The sequence below is a fragment of the Schistocerca nitens genome, chromosome 5, assembly GCF_023898315.1.
Source record: "Schistocerca nitens isolate TAMUIC-IGC-003100 chromosome 5, iqSchNite1.1, whole genome shotgun sequence".
Taxonomy (NCBI): domain Eukaryota; kingdom Metazoa; phylum Arthropoda; class Insecta; order Orthoptera; family Acrididae; genus Schistocerca; species Schistocerca nitens.
In genome coordinates, this window is record NC_064618.1 from 487,167,632 (window position 1) to 487,190,651 (window position 23,020).

General features: G+C 38.2%; 1 protein-coding gene across 1 annotated transcript in view; it reads left to right on the plus strand.

The window, feature by feature from the left end:
* The window catches only part of LOC126259938 (DNA-binding protein SMUBP-2-like), a 60,376-nt gene that overhangs the window by 19,087 nt on the left and 18,269 nt on the right, over window positions 1-23,020 (plus strand). The window contains exons 3-7 of the mRNA XM_049957032.1: window positions 855-991; window positions 4,280-4,422; window positions 4,635-5,057; window positions 6,246-6,549; window positions 8,789-8,964. Of these exons, the coding sequence (XP_049812989.1) occupies window positions 855-991; window positions 4,280-4,422; window positions 4,635-5,057; window positions 6,246-6,549; window positions 8,789-8,964 (1,183 nt within the window). The remainder of the gene's footprint in view (window positions 1-854; window positions 992-4,279; window positions 4,423-4,634; window positions 5,058-6,245; window positions 6,550-8,788; window positions 8,965-23,020) is intronic.

A 23,020-nucleotide genomic window follows, 5' to 3' on the forward strand; every position in this document is an offset into this window, starting at 1 on the left:
CTTTCGGCTACTTCACTGTGGACTGGCTGCCTTAACAGTCCACTACACAGTGTATATGCAGTGTAATGCTACTTTGATGCAGGTATATAAGTACTGCCATGTAGGCATTGGATTAGTGTGGCATTTGTGTCTTTCCAATATGTGTGCATTAAATGCAGAAATGTGAACTGTGGTGATGATATTACCAAATGCGCTCAAACGGGAGCAATGTGCTGTTGTTCATTTCTTGGCTGCCAAAGGACAGACACTGGTAGTCATCCATTGGAGAATGAAGAATGTGTATGGGCAGCATGTCTGTTAAAAACTACTGTTGTGGAATGGAGTGCCAAGTTCCGTGGTGGTCGCAATTCAGCACAAGATGCCAGTTGATCTGAGAGGCCAGCCTTGTCCATTACAGACAATAAGAAGTGGTAGACACCCAAGTACCCACCCTATGGTCCTGTCTCTCATCATGTGACTATCACACTTTCGCTCCCTTGAAAGAGGCCTTGAAGGGCTGATGAGTGCTGTCAGACAAGGATGTGCAGCAGGCAGTTATGGATTTCTTCATGCATCAGGACACTGTGTTTTACCAAGTGGGTATCTTGAACCTGGTGCATCAGTCGGATGATTTCCTCTGTGCTCATGATGATTTTACTTGATAAGCATACTGATTCTGGACTGTACAGCCTTCGAACAGAAACACATTGATTGTACTATAAGAGCAATGTTGTAGAAGAATAGAGAACTTTGCTTTGTGTAAGCCTAGTTGCATTCCATTAACTACTAGCTCTACAGTATAAGAAATTTGTATTGTTTGTTGTTATTTTAGAAAATTTGTGAGGTTAATTAACATGTTTGACAAAATATTTCAGTGCTCTCCAGTATTTAAAATCACCTTCTGGATCTCCAGGAGATGCATTGATTCCATTATTGTTTGGTAATGCTCAACCTGTAGAGGTACCTGTGCCACCATCTCTCCTGAAGGATGGTGAGGTTGATTTTATCAGTGGTAAGCTTTTATATAAATTATACATTTCTTTGCCATATTCTTTATAAAGATACTGTAAATAACAATGAACACAAGACTAAAACCAAGTTAAAGTAAGTTTAACAAATGCTTTGTTTACTCTATTTTTGTCTACATTTTAGAAAAAATATTAATAATAAATGTTAAGCCTGCAAAAGATGAAGCTGTTGAGAACAGGAGGGGGGAGAGCCCTTAATTATAGCTTAGTGAGTATTAGGGTTACCAAGCAGGGTATATCCAATGTCCATTCCAGATGTTCATCCCATGCAGCTGTTAGTAATCGTAATGTATGTTGATGGAGCACTTTGTGCTAAACAGTATAAAACCACACTGCAAACAGTGTGATGGGTCAAAGTTTGTTACCATTTCAGCTATGTATGTGACAGATGCCATGGAGACTGCCTGTCAGATAATGTTGATTGGTGACTTGGAGCCTGTGCTGGCATGTGATCAGGATATAAACTGTTCACCTTGATTCCAGGTTCTGAGATTCAGAAGTTCTCATCCCTGAACTGAGACAACTACTAGCATAGCTCAGCTGAGGTATTGCATGGGTCGTATATCTTGTCAAACCCTTGAGGCCCTGGCAAGCTAGTGTATCATGGGTATGATCGCCAGAGACCGTACTGCCATGTGAGAGTTCATAGGATGCCGATTTCTGGCCCAGATGAAACAATATTTGCAGTAGAAGACTCCAGGAACTCGAGCAATAGCGCCAATGAGTATGTTCAGCAAGAAAAACAAAGCAGCAAAAAAGATTTAAATGGAGGCTTACTTGGAAACAAGAAAATCATAGAAATATCACAGATGAAACCTCATGACAGATTAAAACTGTGCACTGGACTGAACTTTGGAACTGTACCTTTCATGGACAAGTAATCTACTAACTGAGCTATCCAAGCACAACTCACACTCAGCACAAGGAGTACAGTCTCTAAAAACCCTTGAGAATTATCTGCATTCCTAGGATATCACATGTGGAATAGGCACCTGAAGTCATGGGGTTGAAGCAAGGGAAGACTACAATAAGAAATATCAGAATATTGTAGCAGTAAGTATAGTTACTTCACTGTTCAGTGCCATATTTGACAGACTAATAGGTTTTGCATGGTGGCAATATTTGGACTGAATTCCACTTTAGCAATTATTGTTGTTTTCCTGTGTTAATTTGTTTAATTTATAGAAAAATGAAATTTTAACAACAATTTAACAACAATTTACCCTCAAAATGGCATCACATGTGGTTTCTTTACCACTTAATATGTTATCCAAAGGGCAGCTCAGTAATTTCATTGACCATCTGCATCCTGTGAGGTGTCATCATTAGAGGTGTGAAGTGTCCACATCTACTGAGGAAGTTTTAGAAGTATATGGAAAGCGGTTGGGTGTAGTGGTCCATATAATACTAACACAAACGATGAGATGACTTGCTTAGTTTCATGTGTAAATGTCTGAAGATGGTGCCAGTGAGGCATCAAATCTGGTTAGCTAATTAAAGTTATGAAATAAAATTACAGCTGTTGGTATCTATTTTGTTCAAGTTACTAGAAGAGGGTCATTGCCAGAAAATGGATGTCAAGTAGCACTTGCTGTGGCCAGCTTCACTGAACTGCATGATCTCTCTCTTCCCCTAACACTTTTACGATGGTTACATTTTGAGGGCTCTTGCAATTAGTGTATTAAAGCATTTCAAAATTGGTGAGCTGTTGAGTGTAGCCTGCCATGGGCAGAATTCAGGGAATCATAAGAAAACCTCAGTGTTCATGCTACTGCTAATGTGTGGACTAAATAATCAGCTTTCGATAATCTTTGCCCTTCTAGTAGACCATGGTGGAAGCATTTTATTATCACTCCAGTGTTATTGTAATTTTTTGCTGTAGTTGTAGCCATCCCATATAAGTGGACTAATAGTAAATGTTGCTACCAGTTTTATCATACTTGTCTTGACAAGTGGCCCTTGATTTAAAGTGTAGAAAGTGTCACATCTGCTGGAGAAAATTAACTTTACATCATCTGGACATTTAGTATGTCTCTCTTTCAGCAGTTTGCAGAAAAGCCATAATGCCATCTTGTACTAGGTCTAGAATACATGGGGATTATTTTTGATTGATATTCGAAGTAATAATTCCTCTTCTGCATTTCTCAATGTAAGTCTGTAAAATGACATGTTGCATTTTAGTCTGGGCATTGCTGTACTGTATTTGTATTTGACCATTGCTATGATTTTCTGCTGCTACCTTTTTTGCTGTCAAATGTATGGTGGACAATTTGCAAGTCATGATTATAATTCTAGGAAGGGTAATGACTATGAATTATTGCTTTGAGTGTCATAGATTTTGAGAAAGCTTTACCTTTGGTTTCAATGAAATCTGTACTGACAGCCACTGAGAAATAAGGCAATAAATCAGTCTGTTTTATTCTGAAGAATATATCTGCAAACTCTACAGCTTCAATTATACTGCATCAGGATAGTGTGAAAAACTCAGAATTCAAAGAGGAGCCAGTAAGGAGATATTTCAAGATAACATGTTTTTCAGGGAATAAGTCGTGTTATTGAGGAAGGTCATTGGGACGAACAGGATTTACATATCCATCCACATACACGTTTTCCTTTGACTCCTTAATTTGATTAAGGAAAATGCTGGGATGTGTGCTTTGAAAATAATGAGGAAAATTTCCTACCTCATCTTTGACATATCCAAGTTGTTCCATCTCCATGACGTTGTCATTTATGGATCATTAAACCACTCAGAATTCTTCCTTCCTTCCATCCACATCAGTAGTGTTCATTATGGTGGCATGTAAATGAGCTGCACATTAGTGAGTCTGTCTTATCACCATGTACAGTGTGCTTGACCTTTTACATTGTGAGTTCACCGTAGCCTTTGACTTCTGGCTACAAGTTCATAAGTTCAGAAAGAATCAAAGAAGAAATTTCTCAGCATATTTACAATGGCCAGTGCTCATTTAAGATACACCTTTTGAGTCTGTCGTTACTCTTGTGGTGACTTCAGCTTCACTTGTGGTGATTACAACTTCATTATCTGTATTTAACAGTGTGTATAGAACTCTAACTTCTCACATATCCATAGCTTTATGTGCTAATAATTTATGTTGGTCATAAACAGGGATCATTTTAATACAAAATGGACAGTTACTAGCATTCTCTGTTATTTGAAGTTAAGTCTGTTATCTGCATAAAATACCCAACACCTTAACACTAGTGACATAATATCTAACATTGTGAGCTATATTTATATCACTTTACAGGTAACCTTCATGCAAGTCAGAAGGAAGCTGTTGCATACAGTCTGAAACAGAAGCATATTGCAATAATCCAGGGACCTCCTGGTACAGGAAAAACTACAACTCTTGTGGAAATAATTCTTCAGCTTGTGAAAGCCAAACAAAAGGTAATAAATTTCATGTATATAAATTAAATTTGAGATTGGTATTATATTTAAAGAAGTTAAATGTGCAGGTTATAAGAAAGTAGGATAAACTTTTATCAAATTTGGAAGGAAAAAAAAATGCATCCATGCAGCTTGTTATTATTGTTAATCAGTTTGAATTTTAACTTCATTTTCTGTGTGTGTGTGTGTTGTAATAACATTTCTGCCCATAGGTGATAGTGACAGCACCATCAAACATTGCAGTGGATAATGTTCTAGAACGCTTGGTACGAGCAAAATGTCGCGCCATTCGACTTGGACATCCTGCCCGTATGCCAGAAACATTTCAGCAATATTCATTGGATTCTGTTATTGCAAGTAGTGAGAATGCTCAGATATTATCAGAAATCAGGTCAGAAATTCGTGAAGTTTCTCGAAAGCTGCGCAGGAGCTCAGAAGAGACTAGGGATAGTGTTACCAGACGAGTGAAAGAGCTGAGAAATGAAATAAAAAGAAGAGAACTAAAAACTCAGAAGGATGTATTGTTTAAGGCAGAAGTTGTCTTGTGTACATTAACTACAGCAAATTATGATGGACCGTTAAAACTCCTTCCTCCCGACCATTTTGATGTTTTGGTCATTGATGAATGCTCGCAGGTAACCATACAGCTTGTGTTTGTTATTCATAAGTAATTAATATAAAATAATGATACAAAAAAATGTGGTCCAGAAGAAGAGCATATAATAACAAGCTACTCAAAACAAATTGATATAAGTTGGACACTGAAAAGAAAGGTCATTCTTTGTTGTCTAATCTTCAGTAATTTTAAATAACTCATTGATCCCATCAAAGGCATCCTTTAATGAAGAGCTTTGTTAGAGATATATGCAATTTCATCATGGAGTTTGTTTTTATGTCAATTTGACCATAGTTGTTACTGCTTCGCAGCTAGTAACAAGATGCTCCTCTTCTTTCTCAAACATCCTTATAATCATGTATGGTGTTTCAGTCCAACATAAACTCTTGATACAAATAAATAAAGAAAAACATTTATTGATCACATACTTTTATTTGTCTCCTGAGTGGAGGATGCTCGGAGTGAAAGCTTGTGATCAACTTGTAGCACATTAGTTACTGCGGCAAGACCCGCATCCTTCTCTCAGAGCAGACGGCTTATAACTTATAAAAGAAATGAACATGTAATGGATTAATTTGTTGCAGAAGTAAGAAAAAGTTAAGGAGGGTCAGATGGGCCAGGAACAGCCTCTTCACTAATTTTTGTAAATAATACTAACACTGATTTAGCACAACAACACACACAGATCCACATTATATTCACATGATGCTGTCACATAGCTAAGGTTGGCAGTGAAGGTAAACATTTTGGAGTGGCATGTTGTCAGCCAATTTCCACTGATCACAGAGGGGACAAGTAAAAAGTGTGAGACCAGTATCAGTAAAGTGAAAGTGTAATTGTACTCATTACTTTCTCTTTTCTCTTGTTCAAAGTATGATTTTTGTTTTTGCTGTTTTTCCAGATCTCAGTCATTTCACTGTTTAAATTCAAATCAAGATTCTTTGCTTGAGTTGTAAAACAATGTTTGCAAAGTATTTTATTTTCATGCAGGTAGGACTGATTTTAGGTTAAGCACTGTGTTATGTTTTGCAACTGACGCCAGCACTTTGTGTTTGGAATTGCGAATAAGATACTGATCTGCTAGCAGATCCAATACACAGACAACATGCTATCCCTTTTGTGACTGGATGTGTTTGTATATGATGACATGTGCAGATGAAAATCTATCTGTTCTGCTTATCTGTTTTGAAACTTCATTAACTTTAAGGGAATGGAGGCTGCCTGTTGGATTGCATTACCCCGAGCAAGCAAAGTAATAATGGCAGGTGACCATATGCAGCTGCCACCTACAGTTCTAAATCCAGAGAGTACAAATATATTGTCAGTTAGCCTCATGGAGCGGGCAGTAAAGAAATGGCCTTATCACATGCTAACGCACCAGTTCCGTATGAATGAGACAATTATGAAATGGGTATCGGAGAAAATTTATAATGGTCAGCTCACAGCTGATGCATCTGTAGCTAAACATCTTATGAAAGACTTACCTTGTGTCGCAGAAAATGATGAAACAGGTAAATATTTATTGAATAACAGGATGTAAATGCTTCCATTTTGCACTTTTTAAATGATTTTGACTTGATACTTTCCTGTTCGAAATACTCTGTACTCTGTAGAGAAACTTCCATCTCCAAAATCAATAAAAAGATCAGTGAAATATTTCAAGAGATAGAGAGAGAGAGAGAGAGAGAGAGAGAGAGAGAGAGAGAGAGAGAGAGAATGAATGATAGTTGCTGAAATGTATGGTTATATCTTCTTTCTTCAGAAAATTCTTGTAATTGCAGAAAACATATACATCTCTTTCATATGTTTTTGCTATCCCAAAATATTACAGGTATTTAATTGTCAGTATTTTACAATATTTTCATATGTAAAGAAAGCTTCAGATATTAAGTTTTTATTGCCTTTATCACACGTAGGTACACTTGATTACTAGTTTCGGTAGGACTAAGTTGTCATCTTCAGATCCTCAGTGTATGGGTTATGAAATCATGCTGTGCAATAAACTGCGTGTATAGCCAGCATTTAACACGGACATATGTGGCACTTCGTGGTGGGATACACCTGTGTGACCCTATGTTGCCATGAGGATGCAGTTGTATTTTTTAATGTTTCACTTTCTTTTCATTAGGAGCCCATTATGGTAGTACAAAAACAAACATACAGTTTATTTCACAGCATGTTTTCATATCCTGAGGATCTGAAGATGGCAGCTTAGCCCTATTGAAACTAGTAATCCACAGTACCTACATGTGATCAGTGCAATAAAAATGTGATATTTGAAGCTTTCTTTACATTGAATTCATGGTCACTCTCCAGCTGACAATGCCAGATATTTATAGTTTTCATTATGAGCTTATAACTTTTCTTTGCTGATCCTTAATTCCATTTAAAGGTGGCACCTTTGCAAAGAAATCCTAACTTAAGTCAATACGAATTAAATTTTGCAGCTGTGAGCACAAGTTAGTACAACAAATGTTTTATAAATAAGGAGGAAGTCAGTTTGTGGGAAAGTGATGGATATGACTGAATGTCTTACATTGTATATCAAGGATAAAACGTCCTGCAGACGAACATATTGTAAATTTACGGTATATTGATAATTTTTACTTATGGACCGTCTGACAGCAACTGAATAAAACACAATTTTAGTGCCATACGTGTTTCGCCTTTATTTTCTGCAAGGCATCATCAGTGGCCTGGAATATGTGCATATGATAGCTATTTTATTTACGTTTTTGTCACTGTGCCTATAGGTTATAAACAGTTCTGGTGGTTGCTATTTCCTATTAAGTAGTAATGTTTTGAACTGTACTTACAGGTTGTGTGGACAATTCATCCTACAAACATGGAACAAGAAATGAAAATAATGAGAATAAGCAACCATGACAAACATCTTATACAAACACAAGAAAACTTCCGCATCCAGAAAGCCATAGCAGAAAACAAACATGTGATAAATGAACAAACACACATCAGCACAGGCTGCCTACTACACTTAATAAAGGAAATGATAACATAAAACAAAAAAACTCTTCCCCACACTATCTGGACACACACACACACACACACACACACACACACACAAATGCATACACGAACAGACCACAGATACTTCAATAATTACACTCATAAGTTTCGATCTTTGGCAAAAACATTTGACAGTCGGCAACAGAAACCAAAACATTGCATTAAAACAAGCGTTCAGCGCATAGTGCTGTGGAATGTGGAAAAAAATGCAAATTGGCGTTCATAAGAAGAAGAACAACACCAAAAATGTAACAGGAGCGTAATATGTAAGAAATTGTCCACACAACCTGTAAGTACAGTTCAAAACATTACTACTTAATAGGAAATAGCAACCACCAGAACTGTTTATAACCTATAGGCACAGTGACAAAAATGTAAATAAAATAGCTATCATATGTACATATTCCAGGCCACTGATGATGCCTTGCAGAAAATAAAGGCGAAACGCGTATGGCACTAAAATTGTGTTTTATTCAGTTGCTGTCAGACGGTCCATAAGTAAAAATTATCAATATACCGTAATATTACATGCAACTGAGGAAGACAGGACTACAAAAGTTGAAGATGAACATATTGTAAATTGTTTACTTGTGATAGGTGTTGTGGAAATATTATTGTCTGGAGATTTTGTGCATTAGTTTATACTCTTGGCATAATTCACTGTATTTTGTCCTCTTCTTTTGTGTTAATAAACTCCCAGTAACTTCCTCCTCTCGTGGGCAGGCACTCCAATGCTATTCATTGACACAGCAGGCATGGACTATGAAGAATCTGTTGATGATGAGGGATCGTATTCGAATGAGGAAGAGGCCAATATTGTTGCTGCTCTGGTGAACCGCCTTTTAGAGGCAAATGTTCCAAATGAAGGAATTGCTGTCATAACACCCTATAGCAATCAGGTAAACTTTGAACTTACTGTTTATACTGCTTTTGAGTGGATCATGACTATTAGACACCCACTTCTGCCTCCATTGAGGAAGAAGGCATACCGGACTCGTGTTTGGGTGGATTGGGTCAAATCCGTGTGCAGCCATTCAGAGTGCATCTTGAATCTACACAACTCATGTCGTGTAGTTACTTGCAATACAAGTTTGAACAATAGCAGTGAAATATAATTTGTAGAGGAGGGTTGCAATTAAGATTGTTGAGTTATTAACATTCTCAGTACTGAACTTAGACTAAATAATGGAGTGCACATTTTAATTTATATTCAGATAGTGTCAAATAACATAATGTAAAATAATGTTTTAGAACATTTTACACAACTGCATATTTTGGGGAAACTGCAGAAAGCTGAATACATCTTGATTCAAGACAAAAGCGCAAGATACAAGATCACATTGTAAAGAGCTTCATCATGTTATGTCTTGTATTTTAAGGAACATACCTAACTTGCATTAAATGTCTGTTATATGCTGCAGGAAATTCCTCTGTGTTAATTTATCCTCTGTTTCCCCTGTGGACACAATGTGAAGTTATGCTAAGTGAGTTTGACTGCAAATATGGAAATTAGTATCCCAATATTGCTAAACACTATAATACTAAAGCAGTAATTCCTAACATGTGGGTAATTATTCCTGAGGCGTAGTATGAAATTTTGTGAAGGGTACAAGGGTTCGGTTGTGTAATGCTATTGTTGTTGTTGTTGTTGTTGTTGTTGATAGCAGTGGCCAGACACAAAGTGTTGGCAACCTGGAGTTCCAATTCCTGCCAGTTCAGCAGTAAGGACTCCAGCAATAAAGTGATTTACAAACTAAGCATAGTGCATACATTTTAACTTAGTTGATTGTAAACGGAGTGCACGGTGTGGTTGAAGCAATTGCTGCTCAGGATAGGTCTGGTGCAGAGGAAACATGTTTTGTAAAAAGTGTCTACCCTCAATATGAATAATTTCAATGTCTTCTTGTGTCCAGCGCCATTTTCAGAGCTTCTCCTTTGACAACACTTTCATTGTTTTGCTTTTGTCTCATATGTCACTGGCATTTACTGAGTGTCTGAGTGAATCTAATAACATGCCTACTCTTCTTTATTAAATGTCGTATATCAATAAGATACTACAAGTGTTTAACGACTCTTCATTTGTTAAGTTTATTTGACAAGATGTGTGAAAAACAGTAATTACTTGTATTACTTGTATCACATATCAGTAAAAATACTTTAAAAATAGAAGTATGAAAAACCAGTATATTGGAAAAATCTACTGATATTGTTGTGTATTGACAATGAATAAATATCAATATTCTAACCATGAAATATCAATATTTCTGAAATATTGATATGGTATAATAACATCATGAAAGGGGTAGTTGCTACTCACCATATAGCGGATAGGCACAACAAAAGGACTGTCACAAAATAAACTTTGACCAACAAGGCCTTTGTTGGGTGGGCGTAAGGAGGAGGCTTGGGCGGGGAGGGGGAGGAATAGCAGGGTATGGGTGGGGGATGGTGAAGTACTGCTGGGGAGTGTGCAGGGACGAGGTGGAGAGAGGATAGGGCGGCTAAGTGCTTAGATGGTGGGCAGGGAGGGGAGGGGGGGGGGGGGGGACAGGTTGCAGAAAAGGAAAGAAATAAAAAGACTGGGTGCGTTGGTGGAATAGAGGGGTGTGTAGTGCTGGAATGGGAACAGGGAAGAGGCTGGAAGGGTGAGGACAATGTCTAACAAAGTTTGAGGCTAGGAGGGTTATGGGAATGTAGCATATATTGCAGGGAGTGTTCCCACCTGCACAATTCAGAAAAGCTGGTGTTTGTGGAAAGGATCCAGATGGCATAGGCTGTGAAACAGTCATTGAAATGAAGAATGTCGTGTTGGGCGGCGTGCTCAGTAACAGGCGGGTCCAGTTGTTTCTTGGCCACTGTTGTTGGTGGCCATTCATGCGGACAGACAGGTTGTTGGTTGTCATACCCACATAGAATACAGCACCGTGACTGCATCTTAGGTTGTATATCACATGGCTGGTTTCACAGGTAGCCCTGCATTTGATGGTATAGGTGACCGGACTGGAGTAGGTGGTATTGGGAGGTTGTATGGGACAGATCTTGTATCTAAGTCTATTACAGGGATGTGAGCCATGAGGTGAGGGGTTAGGAGCAGGGTTTGTGTAGGGATATATGAGTATATTGTGTAGGTTAGATGGACAGCGGAACACCACTGTGGGAGGGGTGGGAATGATAGTGGGCAGGACATTTATCATTTCAGGGCATGACGAGAGGTAGTCAAAGTCCTGGCAGAGAATGTAATTCAGTTTTTCCAGTACTGGGTGGTTCTGAGTTTCAAGGGGAATGCTCCTCTGTGGCTGGGCTGTGAGACTTTGGGAGGTGGTGGGAGGCTAGAAAGATAAGACACGGGAGATTTGTTTTTGTACAAGGTTGGGAGGATAATTACAGTCTGTGAAGACCTCAGTGAGACCCTCAGTATATTTCGAGAGGGCCACTCGTCACTGCAGATACGACAACCACGGGTGGCTAGGCTGTATGGCAGAGACTTCTTGGTATGGAACAGTTAGCAGCTGTGGATGTTGAGGTATTGTTGTTGATTAGTAAGTTTGATATGGACAGAGGTACTGATGTAGCCATCTTTGAGGTGGAGGTCAACATCTAGGAAGGTGGCTGGTCGGGTTGAGTAGGAACAGGTGAAGCAAATGGGGAAGAAGCTGTTGAGATTCTGGAGGAATGTAGAATGTAGATAGAGTGTGCTCACCCTCAATCTAGATCATAAAGATGTTATCAATGAATTTGAACCAGGTGAGGGGTTTAGGATTCTGGGTGTTAAGGAAGGATACCTCTAGATGGCCCATGAACAGGTTGGCGTAGGATGGTGCCATGCAGGTGCCCATAGCCATACTGCTGATTTGTTTGTAGGTAATGCCTTCAAAGGGGAAGTAATTGTGCGTGAGGATATAATTGGTCATGGCAACTAGGCAGGAGGTTGTTGGTTTGGAATCTATTGGGCATTGTGAAAGGTAGTGTTCAATAGTGGTAAGGGCATGGGCATTAGGGATGTTAGTGTAATGGGAGGCAGCATCAACAGTGATGAGCTTGTCAGGGAACCTCTCCCTGGAGTCCATCTCTCTGCTCACCCCTGAGTCACTGCTGCCACCCTAACTGTCCCCTACCTCACTGCTACCTCCCCTCCCCCCACCTCTCTCCTGTCCTCCACCTAACCTCACAACTGCACCTAGCTGCCCTACCCTTTCTCCACCTCATCCTTGCACGCTCCCCAACAGCACTTCACCATCCCCCAACCCTATCCTGCTATCCCTCCTCCTCCCCGACCCCACCTCCTCCTTACCCCCGCCCAGGGGTGCTTCTCCTATCGTGCACTGCTGCTGCTGCTCGCAATGTGGCTTCAGCTGCCAGAGATTGAAGTCGTGTGTGTGTGTGTGTGTGTGTGTGTGTGTGTGTGTGTGTGTGTCTCGGTCGTCTATTTTTGACAAAGGCCATGTTGGCTGAAAGCTTATTTTGTGACAATCCTTTTGTTGTGCCTATCTGTGACAGCATCTCTGCTATATGGTGAGTAGCAACTACTGTATTTACTCGAATCTAAGCCGGACCTGAAAAATGAGACTTGAAATAAAGGAAAAAAAAATTCCTGAATCTAAGCCGCACCTGAAATTAGAGACTCGAAATTCAAGGGGAGAGAAAAGTTTTAGGCCGCACCTCCAAATCGACACAAAGTTGGTCCATTGTAATATGAGACACAATTTAGGTTGAATGAATGACAATACACCTACAGTAGTTTCGTTCGAGTCGTAATCTTAGCAGCTAAGCTTTACCAGGTAGCCATTGCTATGTGTCAGACGCTCTGTCCGTATTTATACGGGTACCCTTTCTTTTTCACGTGCTTCGTCTGGTTTGAATCGATTGCTTATTTTGCTTTGATCTGATAAGTGCCATTTTCTTTGTTATAGGTGTTTACGTCACTCTAAGCTGAAAATACATTACTGTACTGTGTCATGCATTGTTTGTCGCATTCTGATAGTGCGTGTTTACGGCCTGTCGCTGCTCGCGGCATGGCTTGCTTTTGTGCGCGCTACCGCCACTTACAATTAAAAAAAAAGAGAGAGAGAGAGAGGAATTGTCTGATTAGCGAAACAATAGCAAGAGAATGCTATTTGTTGTTATTTACACTGCTGCTTTCTTTGATAATGATCAACAAGAACCAAATAATAGACTGCGTATGATAGAACATGTTCTGAACGAGAGTTAGGCGAGAATTTTTCTCCATTTCAAAATCTTTGCGGCCACTTCTTTAGTACATCAAATTCTGCACAGAAATTAGAGTCATCTTAGATTTAAAAATCTAGTTAGTTGCCATGCTTCATTTCTGACTGTATCACTATTAGGCATAAGAATAATACGGATATAAACATGACACGATACGTATATTCTTCCGCGTTTGCTGTTGTCTCACTCTAGTTTCGTAGTTTATTGACAGGATTTAAATGAGATAGCAGCAAACACGAAAGAATACATGGCAAAATGTTTATATTCGTATTATTCTTATGCTGAAGAGAATACTGTATGTGATTCACATTTCATCAGGTTCCTATTAGCAACCATCTTTTCTCACAGGTAGAAAAAAATTGAGAACACAGAGTTGGCCATATTGACAAACATCCCAAACAGTCTTGCCAGTCGGATTTTCGTAGTACATTGAAATTCTGCTACATTCGAAGATGAACAGTACGGAATTTGTATTTACTTCGTTGGATAATGTATGAGAATGCAGTGGTCGAAACTCGGGGCGGAGAAAAAAAGTCCGTCTTCCACCTTTTTTTTTTTAAATTTATTTACTGACGCAGAGGTTTTGGCGCCAGTATTTATCTTTGTGCCTACAAAGCATGACTGTGTAGCGCTACATATATTCGACGGCAGAAGTTAGTTGTGGCAGCACCTACCAACATTTTTCAGAACTTCCGCTTGCTTTGCACTCGATTCTAAGCCACAGGCGGTTTTTTGGATTACAAAAACCGGAAAAAAAGTGTGGCTTAGATTCGAGTAAATACGGTATCCTTTTTATAATGTTGTTACATTCCATCCTGGATTTTCCATTGTTTGACACAGTGTAACGTAATATGTGACCTTAATGAAACCGTGCCACATTTTTTGTGTATGCTCCAATTGATGCTGCATGCATTGCACGTCATTCATCATTTTTATTGACACACTTAATTAAAAACATTTGGAAAAGATCTGGATTATTGTACTATTTCATGCATATTGATGCTTTCAATACTAGCCAAAATCTTTTATTTCATCATTGTCTTAATCTTATCAGTGGAATATCTATCGGATATTACAGCTGCCACATTTTGAAAGTCATCATTTCTCTTTGTACGGGTGTAATGAGAGTTCTAGCCTGTGTGCTATACTAGCTATACTTTGCCATTTGCCACAGTTCTTGGAATTACAGTCTCAGGTTGAAATTTCTGCCAGGGGCTCTAACAATATTGAAAAGTCCAGGATCTTTCTCACCTTGAATATTGTGGTAGTTTTCTATTCTCATTGGCTGTCGACTATCTTTCTGGCTGGTATAGATAGCAGCTTCTTCTTCTTGTTTATCGAGTTATGCAGCTTCAGATCTGCTTCCTGGAAACCAATGAATGTAAGCTCTTTGTGGACTTGTCTTCTCATCATCCTCTGACAGGAAGGATTGTCTACAGGTACTTTCTTAGTTCTGCACTACTTACTGACTGGAACTGGGACAACTAAGCTCGCTGCGAGGTTTCTAATGGCCTTGTAGTTAATGCCATTTGTCTACTTTTATTTTGGGTGCAAATTCATTATCAACAGACTTGACACTAAATTGGTGCAGTCCATCAGCTTCTGACAGTGCTCCTTCCAGTTCCTGTCCCTTCATCAGATGCACACAGGAGAAGTAGCTGTCTTCTAGACCCTATGAGCTTGGGGCTAATTGTCTGCTGTAGCCAGTCACTGGTTTGGATTTAGCTGACTGTGTCATTGCCCTCTTTGCAGAAAACTTTGTAAAAGGTCTTTTGCAAGAGTTTCCTCAGCTATATTCTGATTTGTGTAGATGATCAATCAAGCATAAGTCAAAATTGCCACCCAGTCAATTGCTCCTGTCAGTGAGAAGCACTCTGAGGAGCTCTTCAACTTCCTTTGCATGTTACATCTTCTTCACGTGCTCTTTCTATTCAGTGTACAATGACTGGGGACCAGAAAAATTTGCATTTTGTGATAAATGTGAAATAGATGGAAATTCTGTCTCAAAATGTGAGAAAGTGAAATTATATAATAGATGCTATTTTATAGCGAATTATGTCCAGATGAACTATTTTATCAGAGGTAGTTTGAAGTAGCTTTATTTTCTGCATATAAATATAAAAAAGTAACTAATTTTTAGTTATTGATAATATACATCATCTGGCAAAGCCCAGTTTGGAAATATAATGGGTTTTAAGAACCTCTTTGCGAAATAAAAAGTCCATGAATGCAATGGCTTATTAATGCGTTAAGCCCTCTGGTGTCACGCCAGTTGTGGGTGGTTGAATGATCTATCTAAGATAATGCTGCATAGAGCAATATTTTACGGAGCCCTGGGACCCATAGAGTATACATATCTATGGGAGGAGCATAGCTTGCTGTGCATGTTCTCAACATCAAACTGGCCTAGTCATGTGATTTTGGGACAACACTGCTTGTCTACAGTTTGCAATAATAGCAAAACTTGAATATTACATGTATTTGCCCTTTTTATATATGTTTCTGCACATTTGAGTTCTAGTAACAGCTATGGTGCAGTATTGTCATTACTATGAATGTAAAGAGAAGTATGTGAAAGCAGGACAAGTTTTTCATAGATATGTACAACAAATGTATAATTGTACATGTCATATTGATATGAGGCACTTTATATGTTGAGAAATATCAAGAGACTGTAGTATAAAGTCTCGTATTGTAGAGATAATTTCTGTGATTTTATGGCCATGTGTTTATGAGACAAGTGTTGGGTAAATTTGCAAGTGTGTTTGAGTAAACTGCCAGTCAGTGTATACAGATTAGTGCTATATTTATATGCAGATATAATTTATACATGACAGTCCAAATAATTTCCTCCAATTAATGCAGATTTTCAAATCCTTGTGTATATCTAAGTATCTCTCAATGAGATAGTGTCCTGTACAGTGTCATAATAACATAATTAATTAGAAAAGATTTGACTATATGAATCGGTGCAATAGAAAATTTAAAAAATATTGTTAGCTGTCACTTCTTATTCCATTAGCAAAAAACCACAAATAAAGTGATATCTGAGCTAAGATACTGTGCTCTTAACATATTTAAGCAAACAACAGTCCCTGGTATCGAATTGTTAAGATGTCTATAAAATGTGTATACAAAGTTTCTCAGTCCTTCTAAAGGTGATACATCTGTGGCACCAAAGTAATAACTCCCAAAATATGGTAACCACTATACAGGCTAAAACGCACAGTCCCAAAATTATGTAACTTGAGCTGTGGCAGATGTTGCGGCCGGAATTCTCATTCTATGCATCTGAATGCTCACTCCACAGATATTTATACTCTTTGGTGGGGCCTAGCATTTTATAACAAAAAGCACATACATTAGTTTATTAGCTAAAGTTGAAAAGTTGTTATTATATGGACATTTAATGCAGCAAATTAGGTAGCAGATGTTTTGCATCGAATAACACTACAGGTCAGGCCCACTCTTGTCACATGTATTTCGGCTAATCAACTTTCAGAATCTGCTAGAAAACAGCCAGAAAAAATACTTGTTTGAGGAAAATGGTTTCTTTACGTATTCAGAGATGCCAAAGGCCAGCACGAATTGTCAAGATAGATTTATCTTGATGTTCCCTATCCTGTTCCTATACAAACTTCGAGCAATATTCATTTCACTAAAACATCTCTCAACTGTTGCATTTTACCAAGGCAGCACTAGAAGTATCATAGCCAAATTGCAGAGTTCACTAAAAGACTTCTGTTCACTTGCATCTCATATTTTGATACTTCTAACTAAAATCCAATCATGTCTGTCACATTCTTCCATTCCAAAAGTTGATTTTCTGCCAGTACAGTTTTGCATCAGAAGGATGGCTGGTATGATAAATAATTTCAAAGCTGATGATGTGATGATGTGAGATTGTCCTTTACTCTTCTTAAACAGTTTTCTGGTGCTGTAGATGATACCTTGTGCAGCACTTCAGCATTCTACAGGAGAGAGGATTGGAGCTTATGGACATATTGTACAATAAAGTTACTGCAAACTTTCTGATTCCCATTTCAGTATCCACAGTCATTCTGGTATGCAAAATTCCTACTTGCTTTTCCAAAGTGGAATCCAAATGTGGCCTGAGATGAAGAAAATTCTTAACATTTGCAAACATCAGATCCTCTTGAGACCCTTTTATGATTCCCATTTGTACAGATTTTGATTAAAATAGTGAGATGTTGCAGCAGCTTGTAGGGGGTCAACAGATCCAGATTAGCATTGTATTAATTACATTGCACTGTTGCAGAATTGGTCATAGAAATATGAAAAGCAATTTGTTATTATCGTCTTTATGCATTTTGTATAGTGTCTGAGTGGTATAGCTCTTTTCATTCACTGATGCCTCCCTGAAGTACACCCCCCCCCCCCCTCCCACTGATTAAGTATGTGTTCACAGATGGGCTCAATTGAGATCCACCATGTTCTGGTGATTTGTTGTACCCTCAAAAGATCTTCATCATAAAGAGTATTATACGGATGATTGTAGGACTTTCACCTTCTCGAGGAGCGGCATATGTTTCTGAAAAGATGAATTGCAATTGGTTGAATTCTTCTTTACAAGAATGAGGAAAGGCCAACTGGTTGGAGTAACAAATACATGATATGAGGATTAGGTGTGAAACTTCTTGTTTAAGGAGAGCATAAACTCCGTTGTCTTTGCCAACTGTAAAAGATGCATTATCTGTCCTTATACCATGTATTTGCTGCAAATTCAGTTCCAAGTCAGCTAACATAGCTTTCATTCCTTCAACAATTGCTTTTGCATCATGGAGTCTATCCCAACAGTTTCAAATAAGTTGAAACTACGCACTCTTTGTTTCCTGAGAAGCCCAAAGAACAAACACTTAGCTGTTTCGTAATAATTATGTCGGTGCCATCAACGACAAGTACACTGTACGAACTGTCCCCAATGTAATTTTACAACGAAACATAAAATTATGGATATATTGCATTTTTATAACATCACTGCATTTTGTGCAATGTTATTTTCAGATAACTTATTTGGAAACATCATTTGTTCAGCTTGCTGAGATGATCAGCACAGTATATAACACAATACTTACTCACAAATAATGTCATTTTTGCCTCGGCTCTAGCTGTTGTGACTGATAGAACTTTTGGCTGAAGATTCTATTTAGGCTTTGTAGCACAAGAAAATGGTTTAGCTTTTTCACATGCTTGATGGATTTAAAATAGTCTCCCAGTCCCAAATACTTGCAGTTGAGAAGGCTTTGACAGAAATGACTTTGCATCTTTGTTTTACTGTTGGTACCTTCTGTATCTAGTCTTTCAAATTTACATCTTTTAATCATTCTTCTCTAAATTGTAGCATAATTATGTTTCTTCAGCACATTTTTAACAAAATGTACACATGTCTAAGGAAACTGACTCTTATTCAAAATGAAAGGAGTTAAATAAATGCCTAGAGACAGTTAAAGGTTGCTGCCTGTGTACTGTTGATAATAAAATGGCTGTAATAGCACTGCAGACTGTATTCAAGCAACCCACTGAGGCCCTGCTGCAGTCTGTTATAAGTCCGCGCAAAACGCCGTAGCCAGTAGATGTGCAGTCAGCAGGGCATGCATGAGGAGAGGGGTAGCAATGGGGGTTGCGGGAAAGTGCTGTAGGGGAAATGCTGAGCACTGGAGGGGAAGTGCTGCTCTAAACATTTTTGTAAATGTTAAGTGGAGCCCCTCCACACCAGCACTTCAATGGTGACCATCAAAAGGTCTGTCTCCATGCTGTGATTAGTGCCTAAACAGAATTTCATTGAAATTGCAGTGATTTATTTTCACTTGGCTTGCCAACCACTTGTAATTATCAGAGAAGCATCATTAGTGACAAATTTTGAGTAAAATTTTACACATTTTTCTGGTTGCCATTTTAAAATTTGCTTCTTTTGCCAAAACACAGTGGAGTATACACAGTATCACCTCTCTAACGTGTTGTGCAGACACAATTGCGAGAGAATTCTGAAACAGTGATTTCTTAAATGAGGAACTGAGGAAAAGAAAGGTCAATAACTTATTAAAAAAAGCACATCCCCAGAACAAAAATAAATGTAAATTGTTTAGTCAGTCTGTAGTTAGAGGATTACCATGGTAGATAATGAAGTTTTGCATAATAAGCTTATAGTAAAATAACCTCCTTTTTGTATGCTATCATTTGCCAAAATCTCATTTTGATATAAACTGTTTATGAAATACGAGGGATGTTGTGGATATTTCATTCTGGATTAATCACTGGTGCGGCGTGATCGCAAATGAGTGTGCTACATCAGATCAATTTTCTTGAGATTGGTGACAGATACCTTCACCCAAGTCTAAAGAAAAATTTTATACATTAGCTAAATTTCATATGCAGCAATGTATTGTGTAATTTGTACCAAACTCAAAATCATAGAAACACCCATTTTTCACTGCAAACATTTTCAATTTCACGCAGTATGTTACTTCCAAGTAAATATCACAATAACTATGATAATTAACAAAATAATGGGCAGAACATCATGGACCTGACACATGAAGCTATAAGTAACACAAAAGTGATTTTTTTTACCAAATAGTTTCTGTAAACTCGTTTGTGAAAGAAAAAACATCATTGCCGACTGGCCAAAACCACTTGTCATCATTACCTTCCAAACAAACAAATGAATTCTCCCAGAGCTTTGAATGAAAATGGACCACTGCACATTGGCCTCCTTATTGTTCCTGAACTGTACTGTGTCAGATGTCACGCAGCTGCCAACAGTAATCAAGATAGTCGTTGTTAAACAGTGTATTAGGCTATCTATTCTAAAAGTCCATCTCAAATATTATTAACTCAATGAAATTTTTTTAACTTTAATATTTTAATAATTGCATGAATTAAGTTAATTAAATGTAATTAATTAAATTATTTAATTGTGTCTAATTTATTAAAATATAGTATTACAAGAAATCTGCCAGAACAGCCAAAAATCAGCTGAGTTGGCAACACTGCCTAAACTATGCTGTTACACGGTGCCAACCTCAACAGGCAATTGCGTGGTAACCGTTCCTGAATGCTTTGTGTTGTTGTGCATTGCTTGTTGTTTTCTCTACTTGTTTTGAAATGAGTGAAACAATGAATCTGGGTCCATCATGGATTTTGATTAAGACACAAGAACAGAAGAGATCGATGATCCTTGTGGCAGTATCAGTTCTGCTTTCGCAGAAGATGGGTGTAGGCTGCTGCTCTGTGAAAGAGATGTGGGGTTCATTTCCCTGCACTGTTCCTCACCCCTGTGGTGGCCAAATACTAGTTTGTTTATGCTCATGGCCTGCCACTATATACTATAGTGCTCCCACTCTGCATGCTATAATGTTTGGAAAAGAAAGTCTGCATGTTTTTTGACTGCACAAAACCCTTTCCCAAATGTTAAAATAGTTACTTTTGGTTCAGCTTCTACACTAACTGCCTTGTCATTTCTGTCTGTAGCATTGTTAAGCATGGGTCCCTCAGCTATTAATGCCCACAAAATGTCAAAATTAATATTCTGCAGGTTTTGTAATCATTGAAGTGGGTGGGAAGAGATAAATAATGTTGAGAAACACCTCAAACCAGAGGCACATTCAGTCCACCTGTGGAAAAATGCTGCTACTTTTCAACAGACCAGTCATTTTTTTTAAAGCTTAAATACAGGCAAACAAAAAGCAGAGGCCACTTCAGAAAAAAAGGCTGTTGGAAGTTTTCACAGAAGCAAAAATTCCAGTCATAAGGGTCTCAATCAGCACTTTTTTTTTTTTAACAGTCAATTTGAAAGAACTAAGGCTTTTTTCATCCTCACTTACGTAGCATGACAATCTTACATTTTTATGTCTAATCATCTATTTTTTATTTACTATAGATGTGAATTTCAACAGAAACGGACCCGACTTTTGCTAAAAATAGATTCAAATTTTGCCAAAAATACATGCTATGTTTTCCAGTCTCTAACAATGACTATTGTTCTCAAGAATGTGAGAACAGCAATACACAACAGCTCACTTTGAGCATGCAGCATTGACATCCCCAGAAAACTGATCAGTGTGAAGAAAATGATAGATTATTAGATAACAAAAACTACATTGTTTCATAAATATAGTAAGAGAAAGTCCTTTGAGAAATGTAAATAAGGGAAACAGTGAAGTTAAAACTCACATTGTAATTCAGGCATTGAGTTGTTGATGGATACATAAATGAGACTGAAAACATTGCAGACCTTCTTAACAATATCATCCTTCAGATTTAATGACATAATACACAAGCAAACTGAACATGTACAGCAATTGTCCCAGCCGACTGCAATGTAAAGGCACTGCAGCAGTGGTGGGGTTTATGATTGTATTGAGTGAGAGGAGAAAGGAGGTCATGATAGAGGAAGGGAAGATGGGTTGGAGGAAAGGGTGGTTGATGGTTGGGAGAGAGAAGCACTAAGTGCACAGAATAGGAATGTGGCACTGGTGAGCTCACTCTGGTACATAAGGCCTTCCTGAGACCCACACAGACAGGGATAACCCTCCATAACTAGTTCGTAAACACACCTCCAGCACCATATACACATACCCCAAATCTTCTGAACCCACCCATGAACCAACTGCAAAGACCACTCCCTCTTTATTCAATATCACCCCAACCTCTCAAATGACATACTGAGAGGAATGAATCAAGGCAATCGGATAGAGGCAGTATTTCTTGATTTCTGAAAAGCATTTGACTCAGTACCATAACAACACTTATTATCAAAAGTATGATTGAATGGGATATCAAGTGGAATCTGTGACTGGACAGAAGGTTTTTTGATAGGGAGGACATAGCAAGTTATCTTGAATGGAGAGTCATTGACAGATGTAGAAGAAACTTAATGGGGTATCGCAGGTAAGTGTGTGTTGGGCCTGTAGCTAATGATGTATATTAATGATGTTGCAATATTAATAGTAACCTCAGACACTTCACAGATGATGTGATTATCTTTAACGAAGTACTATCTGAAAGAAGCTGCACAGTATTCAGTCGGATTCGCAGTAAGATTTCAAAGCAGTAGAAAGATTCACAACTTGCTTTAAATATTCAGAAATGTAAGATTGTGCACTTCACAGATCAAAAAAACATAGTATCTTATGACTCACAGTTGGAATTGGCCAACTCGTACAAATACCTATGGGTAACACTTTGTAGACACAGGAAACGGAATGATCAAATATGCTCAGTCATGGGTAAAGCAGGTAGCTGATTTCAGTTTATTGATAGAATACCATGGAAAGGCATTCAGTCTAAAATATAATTGTTTACATATCACATGTGCAACCCATCCTACAATACTGCTGAAGTGAGTGAGACCTGTACCAAGTGGGACTGAGAGGGGATATTGAATGTTTACAGGTGATCCGCATACGTGAATGGTCACAGGCTTGTCTGAACCCGAGGAGAATGTCACAGAAATGTTGAAAGAACTCTTGAAGTGAGACATAAATTAGCTCAAGAAAGCCTATGTACAAAACTTCAAGAACCACCTTTAATGATGACTCTAGGAATGTACTAGAGCGACATACATATTGCTCCCATAAGGGTCATGAGGACAGGTGTAAATTAATTACAGAATGCACAGAGTCTTTTAAACAGTTTTTCTTTCCACACTCCATACAGAAATAGTGGGGAAAAAAGCCTTCATAATTGGTATAATGGGTCACACTCTCT